At 45.0% G+C, this 13,293-nt stretch overlaps 1 protein-coding gene across 11 annotated transcripts in view; it reads right to left on the minus strand.

The window, feature by feature from the left end:
• LOC132883748 (nesprin-2) overlaps positions 1 to 13,293 on the minus strand; it is a 379,369-nt gene that overhangs the window by 50,067 nt on the left and 316,009 nt on the right. For all 11 annotated transcript variants that reach the window (XM_060917719.1, XM_060917720.1, XM_060917721.1 and 8 more), the window contains 3 exons: positions 6,353 to 6,515; positions 581 to 768; positions 339 to 489 (listed from right to left, as the gene is read on the minus strand). In XM_060917719.1, coding sequence (XP_060773702.1) covers positions 339 to 489; positions 581 to 768; positions 6,353 to 6,515 — 502 coding nt within the window. The remainder of the gene's footprint in view (positions 1 to 338; positions 490 to 580; positions 769 to 6,352; positions 6,516 to 13,293) is intronic.

The raw sequence follows: 13,293 nt of genomic DNA on the forward strand, positions 1-13,293 counted from the left end.
TATGGATAAATTCAGAAACTCATATATGTAAAATTTATAGCTGGAATTTACAGATTTCTGAAAAGCTGCTTTGCGACAATGTCCATTGTTAAAAGCACTATAGAAATAAAACTGAACTGACATACCAGTCTCTTATTTTAGATTATCTTTGTTTAACTTTATCTGCCTGTGTTTTGACTCCACCTATGTACTTGGATTATGATTTTTGAATTTAAAAATCCACAATAAAGTACACACTTGGGTCCTGCTTCTAACCGTCCATTACACTGTGTTTGTATGCATATATCACTGTAACATGTCTCAGATGTGTCATCAGATTTGCTAGAGCGAAATCTCACCTCATATTTCTTGAGCTCCTCTTTAGCCACAGTGTAAAGAACATCAGATGACTTGGGTTCAGCAGCAGTATGCTCAGCTAAGTTTAGCCACTCTTCAAATTGCGAGTAATCGTCCTGAAACTTACACCACAACCTCCATGTCTCCTCAATCCTGCAAAGTTAGATATTATTGTATGTTTATTATATAAAATAATATAATATTTTGCATGTGAATACAGTATACCCACACATCTAGTCCCTACCTTGTCTTCCTCTCTAAGGACATTGAGCAGATATTTCTCCAGCGCTGGTCCAGACTGTGCGTGATCTGCGGGATGGAATCATTTTCAGTGCTGTTGCTGCAGGCGTCCTCATCATGCAGCAGCATGTCACACAAAGTGAGGACAGATGTTATGCCCTCTGTGTGTTGCTCAATGTCCCGCTGCAGCTCCTGAACACACAGATGTATTGGTATTAAAGGATCTAAACAGAAAACACTAACCTGAGGGTGAAAAACACTGTGACTGGAATAATGGAATATGTTTAAAGGTGACATACTCCTTTTCCACAAGTTGACACAGTTCCCTGAGGTCTTAATGAAATATCTATGACATGCTTTAGTCAAAATACCTAAAAGATAAAACGATTTTTTAAAACGATTAGTGTGCACACAGCAACACCAATACATGATTTGCGTGCACACAGCAATACCAATACACGGATACGCTTGGCTCCGCAGGCATCCTGCGCTCCAAATCACTCCGCCCTGAACAGTGAGTGCCCTCTGGAGGGTGCGCACTCCGGCCTTGCACAGCTCACAGAGCACGCGAGTGAAGTGCACAAGCAGTGATTCGGGACTGAGCCGCTGTGTGTGTGATCCCAGCGCATATCACTTACCACTTGCAAGTGGAAGGATGGCAAGCCTAAAGACAATCATAACTACACAATGGGCAGTATTTGCATCAGTATTTACAGTATTTTCATACTTTTATACTCTTTAATGAAAGGTGATACAAGGCCGAAGTCCGCGCCGTTTTTCAGCAGTCGCATCACATGACCAACGCCAGCGAATCAGGAAGGTGGATGTCACAGTGACGTTGTCCAATGAGACGCCAGCTAGAGCTCAGCACAGCGTATCCGCGTATTCTCAATGTTTACACAGCACCGGATCAGACACGATCTGGATTGAATACGTGGACGCTGGCGGATTCCCGTTTCCCGGCGTTTCCAGGCGGTTTAATGTAAACGGACAGTGCATCCGCGAAGAAAACGAGACAGATACGGTCTAATGTAAACGTAGCCTTGGTGTGGATATGTATTCAGTTTTCTGGGAAGTGTGCCAAGAACTACATTGTAGGTGGCTGATAAGTTGTGTCTTAGGCTACATCCACACAACAACGGCAATGATTTTTTTTTTTTTTTAAATATCGCATCCACATGGGCAACGGATCAGTAAAATTTCAGGTACATATGGCAACGCAACGCTTGCTGAAAACGATGCAGTACACATGCCACACCTCTACGTGCGCTGTAAGACGGTCCCATCGGAGACACCAGAACAATAGAAGAAGTAGACGCATGCGCATAAACCCCTTCTTCTGTAGCATTAGCCACATAAAGTTTTGATTATTAATCAGTAGCGTAAAACGAAAGACGCGGAAAGAGGAATGAATGGGGGTAGATGGAAGCCGGTACGCCAACATTCTGATATCCTCCAGAATTCTTTAATGGTCCGGAATAAATTGAATGCTACACGTTGATGGATTACTTTGTTCTTCTACGCCCTTTTTGAGGAATGTATTGTCGGACTTAAACCAACATCTGAAAAGGTGAGATCGCTCCTTTTTTTTTTTTTTCCTATTTTTGCTGGCGGGATTGTTTTTGTTTTTGGAAAGCGCACAGGCGGTGCGCGGTTTGATACTGCTTCCGCAGTGTTTGGACTAAAGACTCTGCCCTAAGGGCTATTCTCTCTCTCTCTCTCTCTCTCTCTCTCTCTCTCTCACACTTTGCACCATTACACAATAAATATTCACAGTGAAAATATTTTGTAAGCGCGTTTCATGAACCAAGTTATAGGATTTGTTGACAATTCGCATCGAGTTCGTTACACTTCTACCCGGCGTGAAGACCTGACAGTCATGTGGTTGTGACGTCATCGTAAACAAATCCGTTCTACTCATCCAGACGACTTCGCAACGAGGCCGTTGCCAGATTTTTTCACTCTAGAACCCGTTCTCAAAAGATTTCGTTTTGGGGCACCCAAAAAGCCGGTGCCGTGTGGACGCCAGGCCGAAACGATAAACAATTTTATCAGATTCACCTGAATCCGTTGCCGTGTGGACAGGGCCTCAGACCACCTCCTCTGTTCAGTGATGGTTGTTCCAGGTTGACAAAGATGGCTTCTTTTACTCTTCTTTCAAACCACCGGTCTTCTCTGGCTAAAATACGTACATTGCAGTCCTGAAACAAGTGTCCTTTATTATTGACATGAGGATAGACTGCAGAGTCCTGGCCTGAGGAACTGGTTCTCATGTGTTGAGCCATGTGCCTGTGAAGCAGTTGTTTCATTTCCCCAATGTACAGGTCTGTGCATTCCTCACCCCATTGAATTGCGTACATTACATTGTCCTGTTTGTGTCTGGGTATTCTATCCTTAGGGTGGAACAATTTCTGCCTCAGAGTGCTACTGGGTCTGAAGTGTACAGGGATGTTGAGTTTGTAGAAGATCCTCCTGAGTTTCTCAGATAGTCAAGAAATGTAGGGAATGACAATGTTCTTGCATTTGTTGCTGGTTTCTTTCCCTGGTCTTCATGAAAGCTCACATGATGACAGAGAGAGCCAATGACTCATAGATCACCCTAACAACCCTCTAGGCCAGGGGTGTCAAACCTGATCCATAAAGGGCCTTGTGGCTGCAGGTTTTCATTCCAGCCATGCAGCAGCACACCTGACTTGGCTCATTCAATCAACTGAACTGTCTTCACACAGTCAAATACTTGCAGCCACACCCACCCTTGATTAAAGGGTGGGTGTGTCAGTTGATTGAATAAGCCAAATCAGGGTGCTGCTGCATGGCTGGAATGAAAACCTGCAGCCACACGGCCCTTTATGGATCAGGTTTGACACCCCTGCTCTAGGCTGTTAATACCATTCACACCTGGCCTCCAGTGACCCTAACAACCTACAGGATGACTGAGAGGGTCAATGACCTATGTGACCTCAACGACTCTCCTTAGGGTTGCTTTTGATCCACTAGAGGATAAATACCTGGAACTCCCCACTAGTCAGACAGAACTGAAGAAGCCTTTTGGATGTGAGGTGAAACATCTTCAAGGATTTCAAGCAAGTCCAGTTGCCTTCTTTAGCACCTCCAGTTTACAGTGACCTGGATGATTGAGAACCTTCACAAAATGGCTGATTTGAGTGCTTGTTCCTTTAAATGATAATGAGCCACTGCTCAACCCACCCCCCTCTTCTGCCAGCCAATCAGGTAGCACGTTCCTCATTAACATTCATTCAAGGTAGTTCTCAAGACATAAGTGGAGAGACTCAGGCCAAGTTTACATTAGACCGTATCTGTCTCGTTTTCTTCGCGGATGCACTGTCTGTTTACATTAAAACGCCTGGAAACGCCGGGAAACGGGAATCCACCAGGGTCCACGTATTCAATCCAGATCGTGTCAGCTCCGGTGCTGTGTAAACATTGAGAATACGCGGATACGCGGATACGCTGTGCTGAGCTCTAGCTGGCGTCGTCATTGGACAACGTCACTGTGACATCCACCTTCCTGATTCGCTGGCGTTGGTCATGTGACGCGACTGCTGAAAAACGGTGCGGACTTCCGCCTTGTATCACCTTTCATTAAAGAGTATAAAAGTATGAAAATACTGCAAATACTGATGCAAATACTGCCCATTGTGTAGTTATGATTGTCTTTAGGCTTGCCATCCTTCCACTTGCAAGTGGTAAGTGATATGCGCTGGGATCACACACACAGCGGCTCAGTCCCGAATCACTGCTTGTGCACTTCACTCGCGTGCTCTGTGAGCTGCGCAGGGCCGGAGTGCGCACCCTCCAGAGGGCACTCGCTGTTCAGGGCGGAGTGATTTGGAGCGCAGGATGCCTGCGGAGCCGAGCGTATCCGTGTATTGGTGTTGCTGTGTGCACGCAAATCGTGTATTGGTGTTGCTGTGTGCACAGTAATCGTTTTAAAAACGTTAATCTGATGATCCGCTGATACGGTCTAATGTAAACATGGGCTGAGAGGGTCAATGACCCATGTGACCTCAACGACTCTCCTTAGGGTTGCTTTTGATCCACTAGAGGATAAATACCTGGAACTCCCCACTAGTCAGACAGAACTGAAGAAGCCTTTTGGATGTGAGGTGAAACGTCTTCAAGGATTTCAAGCAAGTCCAGTTGCCTTCTTTAGCACCTCCAGTTTACGGTGACCTGGATGATTGAGAACCTTCACAAAATGGCTGATTTGAGTGCTTGTTCCTTTAAATGATAATGAGCCACTGCTCAACCCACCCCCCTCTTCTGCCAGCCAATCAGGTAGCACGTTCCTCATTAACATTCATTCACAAAGGTAGTTCTCAAGACATAAGTGGAGAGACTCAGATGAGTAGGCGGCATAACAGAGCTCCCCTTATAACATAGAAAATGGAGCCAAATCTGAAGAGCTTGTTGAAGGACGTTTTCTGAAATACTGTAAGCAGTGCAAAAGAAACTGACTGGATCGTCTTATTTCAGAGTTTGTGGGTTGGTAGGCACTCCAGATACCCAAATGTATGTGCACACGCACTGAAAAGTGAGTTTTTCATAATATGCCCCGTTTAATACTGCTCTCAAATGGCATTCATTAGTTCTTGTACGTGTTTATGTACATTACTGAAAAGATGAATTTCATGGTGATTACATCAAGTAGTTAAGCAGCGTGACTCATCAGAATGGATATCAAGCAGGAAAAAAGCATTCAATTTCAAATTGTTAAGAGTGGTTACTTAGCCAAGTCTTTGTTTTGAGTAAACCTGCAACTGCCTGAGAACTCTATGAGCTATTGTATCTTTTGAATACTGGGGAGCACAATTTCAGTATTAAAGGTAGACCGCCTTTCAGATTCTTAAAGTTTAGGTCATAAAAAGAATTTTCCCCAACACCCAATTATTTTTGTTTAGTGACCGAAAGCTACAGAATTCAAATCACAGACTTCCAATTTTATTTTTATTTTAAAAATAGAACAATTAATGAATTTAGGGCCATGTGGCCCTAAATTCTCCGCTATTTTTTCCTGCTTCACCATGACCCAATTCAAGATACTATGTCAGGCATGATGTGGTGGGCTTTCCCTGTTCACTCAAGGGATTGTGGGATACAAATTTGAAACAGGAGAGAAAGATGGAGGACGTGAGTGTGCGAATGAAACGTGAAAGACCGACTACAGTAACGGAAAGCGAGAAGAAAAGACATTATGTTGCGAAGGAAAGGAAACGCAGGACCAAACTAATAAATCTCGGCGGTCAGCGAGCACCTCGGTGTGATCAGCTGTTTGTTTAGCGACAGAATGATGTAACTGTCAGTGCACGGTCAAGGTAAACCTGTAGATGGCAGTAATGCAACACTGTAGATGCCAGCTGCCGTAAAACCCAAAAGAAGGTGGTACATCTGCGCATGTGCACACGGACTTCTTCTGTCTGCTTGACTGCGCGAAGTGAGTGATTTTATGCACATTATTTACTAGGGAATCCCCTCAAATTAAATAATTTCACAGCCACAGAATGGCCTGATATTGTTTTTGAGATATTACAGAAATAAACATGTATCACACTGACCAAATTTCAAAGGGAACTAAATTTCACCGATTTTATGAAATCGAAAGGCCGTCTAGCTTTAACTATTCTCTTTTGCAGTTAATAATGTACATGCTTGTATGATTTTTTCTCCTGCCACTTCTGGTGATTGGCAAATAAACACTAAACAGAAAGTGATATCCATATTTTTCAGGTCCTAAAAGCTAAAACTAGTTGCTTACCTGCTGTTCTTCTAGTCTCTTCTGGATCTCGTCTCCATTGCAGATGCTGTAGTGTACAGGCTTGGTCAGCTCTGCCTCGATGTGGGACAGCCAGCTCCGCAGGTTACTCATGTTCTTATCTAGTTGCTGCACAGCAGCTAGAGTCTCTTTCAGCTTGTTCACTCTGAAAATAGATATAAGGGCTGCAGACGTAACACCATTTCATGTGCAAACATTTCCTTTCTGTCATACACCAAAACCAAACATCACTGCACTGAGCACTAAAATTTTGCTAATTTATATTGTGTTGGTGCATAAATACAACTTCACCCAGACATCTATAAAAGGTACATTTGAAAGCACGTTCACTGCTGTTCTGTCTTCATTGTCCTCTTAAAGGCTTTTATCTCTCCTGCACAGCCAAAGGTGTCTCCCCATCTCTCAAAAGGAACCATGGCAACATGGCAACGTACTACCATCAATATGCCCACTCCAAAAAGTAACCATAGTTACCCTCACTTCAGACAGAGAGCACATAAAGACTGTAACTCAAAAGTTGGGTCATGAATAAAGCTGTACTATAACCTAATTAAAAATGGTCAAGAAGCATTTTTACGAAAGTTTACTCATAAAATCTAGTGTAAAGCAGTAAACCTGGTCTCTTAAGGATTTTGTACGATTTCAAAGTGAGAGCTATGTTGATGGATTTTGCTCAAATGTTTTATCTGAATGAATTTTAAACTGATTTTGAAAGTTAATGATGGCAATAATTGTGTTATAAAATATAATAACAATCATCATCATCATCATATATCGTAATTTTCATAGATAAAATGCAGCTGAAAGAGCTTGAAAAGAAAATTAACCAGACACGTACAATAAAAAAATTTTATGAATCTTTAAAGGTAGACCAGCTTTCGGATTTTTCAAGCATAGGTCATGAAAATAATTTTTCCCGACACCCAATTATTTTTGTTTAATGGACCAAAAGCTACTGAATTCGAATCACAGGCTTCCAATTTTATTATTTTTTAAAAATAAAACAATTAATGAATTTAGAGCCATGTGGCCCTAAATTCTCCGCTATTTTTTCCTGCTTCACCATGGCCCAATTCAAGATACTACGTCATGCATCACGCGATGGGCTTTCCCTGTTCGCGCAAGGCATTGTGGGATACAAATTTGAAACAGGAGAGAAAAATGGAGGACGTGAGCGTGTGAATGAAACGTGAAAGACCGACTACAATAACGGAACGCGAGAAGAAAAGACGTTATGTTGTGAAGGAAAGGAAACGCAGGACCAAACTAATAAATATCGGTGGTCAGCGAGCACCTCGGTGCGATCAGCTGTTCGTTTAGCGACAGAATGATGGAACTGTCAGTGCACGGTCAAAGGTAAACCTGTAGATGGCAGTAATGCAACACTGTGGATGCCAGCTGCCGTAAAACCCAGAAGAAGAAGAAGGTGGTAAACCTGCGCATGCACACACGGACTTCCTCTGTCTGCTTGACTGCACGAAGTGAGGGAATCCCCTCAAATTAAATAAGTTCTCAGCCACAGAATGGCTTGATATTTTGTGAGAGATTACATAAATAAACAACCAAATTTCAGAGTTAACTAAATTTCACAAATTTTATGATATCAAAAGGCCGTCTAGCTTTAATATACCGGTTTGTCTAGCTTTTACACAATATTAGCAGCCAAATTTCTAAATTTTGTAAAAATCTTAGACTGAGACTCTCTGATAGCTGAGATCTGATAGATAATGAGAATCAGGGCAAAAAATCCTGCAAATGTTATGTCCCTAAACTCAACCGGAAAGGGTGCCTGCTAATCTCTGCTCAAACCCAAACATGTCTGCCAGCTGCTTTGTGCTTCACAGGGATTACACCAAGTGCATTTCAATAGTAAAATCAGCAGCCATTGAGAACAGAATTGACAGCCTGGTCTCATGAACGTGGCCTGCTGTACAGTTGAGTGTATACTGCTTACCTGACCCCATTGTGTCACATAGTTAATATGACATGACATGTCTGATCCCCCCCCCAGCACATACAACACACACAAACTAGAACGTTGCTTCACATAGGGGAATGGAGTGACTTCAATATCCAGGCGAGCCATATGGCAAAGCCAACACTAGTAAGGGTTCGCTAAATCTCCCTGCCTCCACCACTAGCACCATCTGTCTGACTCCATCCATATCATGCTCTGAGTGCATTGCTGAAATGATACACAGGAGGAAAACACGTCAGCAGGAAAACAAATTCTTAGGCTGCCAAAGCCAAAACTCTTAGTTCTATTTCTCATAAACGCAAACCATGCTTTGGGGCACAATAACAATCCTACAAGTAAAACTTAAGTCTTTGTGGAAAAAGCCCATTTGTTCACAGTGGCTACAGGATAAAGACACGAAAAAGTAGATTTTCATCTAATGTAAAAGTGTGATGCATTAAAGAAACACTAAATCAACCATCGTGTTCGACAAAAATGATATAAAATATTTATTGCAGGTTTGGTAACTTCTTTCCTCTGTGCTGTCTTGGCAAGGTGTGCTCAGTAAACTTATTTCTGATGCTCAACAGATTTTCTTGCTTATTTAATGTCAAGTTAACTTTTTTTTTTTTTTAAATTAACCAGTGTGAACCAGTAGTTAGCTCGCTAGCAGATGATTAACCATGTATAACCAGCTTTCACAAGTGCTTTACACAAGCAGCTTAAACCTCATAACCTGACTTGTGTGGATAATGAATTAGTTGCATTTAAATTCCAAGACTAATTCATACATTTTGCATAGATACTTTGGGTTTTCTGTGAAAATGATAATAAATATGAGTCACGCTAGTTATACCCTTTGTCTTTACTTTGTTTTTGGTGGCTTAAAGTCAGAAATACAGAGATCAGACCCTTCAAACTCCCTGTAATTCACACCCTGTATTTAAAGCTAGACGGCTTTTCGATTTCATAAAAATCAGTGAAATTTAGCTCCTTCTGAAATTTGGTCATTGTGATACATGTTTATTTTTGTAATATCTCAAAAAAAAAAAAAAAGTGTTGCCAGGCAAAACAAACCTCACCCGGCAGTACTTATTTTATACCTATATGTTGATAATGGGGGCGGCACGGTGGTGTAGTGGTTAGCGCTGTCACCTCACAGCAAGAAGGTCCTGGGTTCGAGCCCCGTGGCCGGCGAGGGCCTTTCTGTGCGGAGTTTGCATGTTCTCCCCGTGTCCACGTGGGTTTCCTCCGGGTGCTCCGGTTTCCCCCACAGTCCAAAGACATGCAGGTTAGGTTAACTGGTGACTCTAAATTGACCGTAGGTGTGAATGTGAGTGTGAATGGTTGTCTGTGTCTATGTGTCAGCCCTGTGATGACCTGGCGACTTGTCCAGGGTGTACCCCCCCTCTCGCCCGTAGTCAGCTGGGATAGGCTCCAGCTTGCCTGCGACCCTGTAGAACAGGATAAAGCGGCTAGAGATAATGAGATGAGATGAGATGTTGATAATGGAAATATTTCTCAATCATCAGCTGTCAGGTTATAGTCCTACGAAAATCCATAACCTTGAGCTGGTCATGGTGCCAAATGAAAGCCCATATGGCACTTCCTATAAGTTGATAAAAATCTGTCTACCATCAACCGTTTTCAAGTTACAGCCCTTTGAAAATCTATGACCTTAAGACTTAAAGATTTACATACTTTGCAGTTTAACGTTTGATACATTTTAGAATGTTAAATTCGTTGCGTCTGCGCTCAGTGCTTTCCTAAATTGTCGGCCGCAAGAATCCCTCGCACGAATGTGCGTGGTTTTTTTTCGTCGTTCGCATGACGAAAAATTCGCTCGCAAATGCACGCACTGTAGAGCCCTGCCTTAAGTTTGATTTTTCAAGGTCACTCAAGGTCAAAGCTCATGGTGCCAAATGAAAGGGCATATGGGAGTTCCTATATGCTCATAATAGTAAACATTTGTCTATCAGCAACCGTTTTTCAGTTATAATGGAAAATATGTTATTTTGACCGAAAGGTTGACCTTTCCGGTGACCTTCACCTTGACCCGATTACCCCCACAATTTAATCAGGTAATCTACGGACCATTGTCCACCTACCCTGAAAATCTGAAGTCAATCGGTGCAACCGTCTAGACACTAGATTGTTAACAGACAGACAGACAGACAGACAGACAGACAGACAGACAGACAAAAAAAAATGCACTGATTGCAATACCTCACCCTGCTTACTCGTGGGCAAGGTAACAAAACAAAAAAACAACAACAGGCCATTCTGTGGCTGGGAAGTTATTTAATATGAAGGGATTCCTGAGCAAATAACATGCATGAAATGGCTCGCTTCCTGCAGTCAAGCAGACAGAGGAAGTCCGTGTGCGCATGCGCAGTTCTATTTCGTTTCTACTGACCGCCAGAGGCGGTGCTTTCAGCACATGGATATCCATCACACGAACGTGCAGGTCGAGTAATAGTAACAACAAAGTCACGTGTGACCTGGGTGACGTCACCCCGTGACCCCGGCATAAAAGACCGGTAAACCCAGGAAGTGACCTCTTACATCATCTCGCGTTTGCAGGTTGCGAGTTGGATTGAAATTTGGACAAAGCGCTGTGGTAGTTTCGTTACCCGTAGGGTTGGGGCTGTGCTTATGCACCCTCCAAGAAACTGCGCTAAGTCCACCAACTCTTGTCGTTATATTCGTATTGATTTATTACTCCGTAAGCTGAGCGCTCTCGCTCGGTGGAGTTAGCTGATTAGCCCTCCGGGGCGGTGTCCTCACCGCTGGAGGCCGGCTTGTTTTCGCTTCAGGTAAGCGGGTTTCATTTATTTAAATTAAAGCGGCGTTCCTCTCGCCGCTGTTTATCAGTTCTGCGGCGCTCGGCGCCTATCCTTGTTAATATTATTAACCACCTTGTTTTGTGTAGCCTCGCCACCGGCCTGTTCACAGGCCGGCTGTCTTGTGTGTTGTATTCGTATTGATTTATTACTCCGTTAAGCTGAGCGCTCTCGCTCGGTGGAGTTAGCTGATTAGTCCTCCGGGGCGGTGTCCTCACCGCTGGAGGCCGGCTTGTCTTCATTCAGGTAAGCGGTTTTCATTCATTTAATTTAAAGCGGTGGTTCTCGCCGCTGTTTATCAGTTCTGTGGCGCACTGCGCCTATCTTTGTTAATATTATTAACCGCCTTATTTTGTGTAGCCTTGTCTCCGGCCTGCTCACAGGCCGGCGGTCTTGTGTTGTATTGTTTGTTACTCCGTTAAGCTGAGCGCTCTCGCTCGGTGGAGTTAGCTGATTAGTCCTCCGGGGCGGTGTCCTCACCGCTGGAGGCCGGCTTGTCCTCATTCGGGTAAGCGGTTTTCATTTATTTAATTTAAAGCGGTGTTCCTCGCCGCTGTTTATCAGTTCTGTGGCACACTGCGCCTATCTTTGTTAATATTATTAACCGCCTTATTTTGTGTAGCCTTGTCTCCGGCCTGCTCACAGGCCGGCGGTCTTGTGGGTTGTACTCGTATTGTTACTCCGTTAAGCCGAGCGCTCTCGCTCGGTGGAGTTAGCTGACTAGCCCTCCGGGGCGGTGTCCTCGCCACTGGAGGCTGGCTTGTTGTCGCCCAGGTAAGCGGTTTTCATTCATCTAAATTAAAACGGTGTTTCTCGCCGCTGCTTATCAGTGCTGTGGCGCACGGCGCCTATCCTTGTTAATATTCCCGACCACGGGTGTGTTCGCCCGGTCGTTTTTCATTACCGCCTGATTGTTTATTTTGGGCTGCTTACTTGGGGTGTTCTCGCCCTATTTTTTAAGTTCCCTTCTGCCAGCCAGGCGTCATGGACCTCTTCTCTCGCTGCGCCAACTGCCGGTCCCCCTCGAACCGGAGGACGGCCACCGCGAGTGCCCCTCATGCCTGGGTATTGATCACCTGCGGCAGGGGCTGACGGACATGGCCTGCGCAGACTGCATGTGCCTGAGCGTGGCTACGCGGACCGCCAGGCTGGCTCGGCTGGATTCTCCGTCTGACATCCCCCGGGCCTCGGGGGGACAGGACACGGTGTCGGCTGCAGCAGCGGGGCCCAGCAAGCGCCGTGGGTTCCCCCACACGTCTTCGCTTTTAAGGCGAAAAAGAAGCGCTCGGGCGATTTGGCTCAGAAGGTGGAGGTGATGTCCACCGAGCTGGAGGAGATGAAGGCCCTGCTGGCGAATCTTCAGCCTCCGCCACAGGGGGCAGTGTTCCCGCTGCAGGGCCCTGGCGGCAATGCAGGACACCCCTACCTATGGCCTCCTGCAGATGCCCAACATTGAGAAGCGGCTTTCATTCATTTAAATTAAAGCGGTGTTTCTCACCGCTGTTTATCAGTTCTGTGGCGCACAGTGCCTATCCTTGTTAATATTATCAACCGCTTGTTTTGTGTAGCCTTGTCTCCGGCCTGCTCACGGGCCGGCTGTCTTGTGTGTTATATTCGTATTGTTTGTTACTCCGTTAAGCTGAGCGCTCTCGCTCGGTGGAGTTAGCTGACTAGCCCTCCGAGGCGTGTCCTCGCTGCTGGAGGCCGGTTTGTTGTCGCTCAGGTAAGCGGTCTTCATTCATTTAAATTAAAGCGGTGTTTCTCGCCGCTGTTTATCAGTTCTGTAGCGCACGGCGCCATCCTTGTTAATATTCCCGACCACGGGTGTGTTCGCCCGGTCGTTTATTTTTTATTTCCGCCTGATAGTTTATTTTGGGCTACTTACTTGGAGCGTTCTCGCCCTATTTGAGTTCCCTTCTGCCAGCCAGGTGTCATGGACCCCCAGACGCTGGAGGGGACGAGCGCGGCATCACGGGAGCTGTGTGACACGGCTCCAGGCCTTTGCCTACTCGTCACGGGAACTGGGCCGGCTGATGTCGTATCTCACCCTCGGCCGCCAGCAGATATGGCGGGCACAGTCCCCTCTGGCCGAGCCCGACCGGCGTGTGCTGCACTCTCTCCCT

This window comes from Neoarius graeffei, chromosome 3, assembly GCF_027579695.1.
Source record: "Neoarius graeffei isolate fNeoGra1 chromosome 3, fNeoGra1.pri, whole genome shotgun sequence".
Lineage (NCBI taxonomy): Eukaryota > Metazoa > Chordata > Actinopteri > Siluriformes > Ariidae > Neoarius > Neoarius graeffei.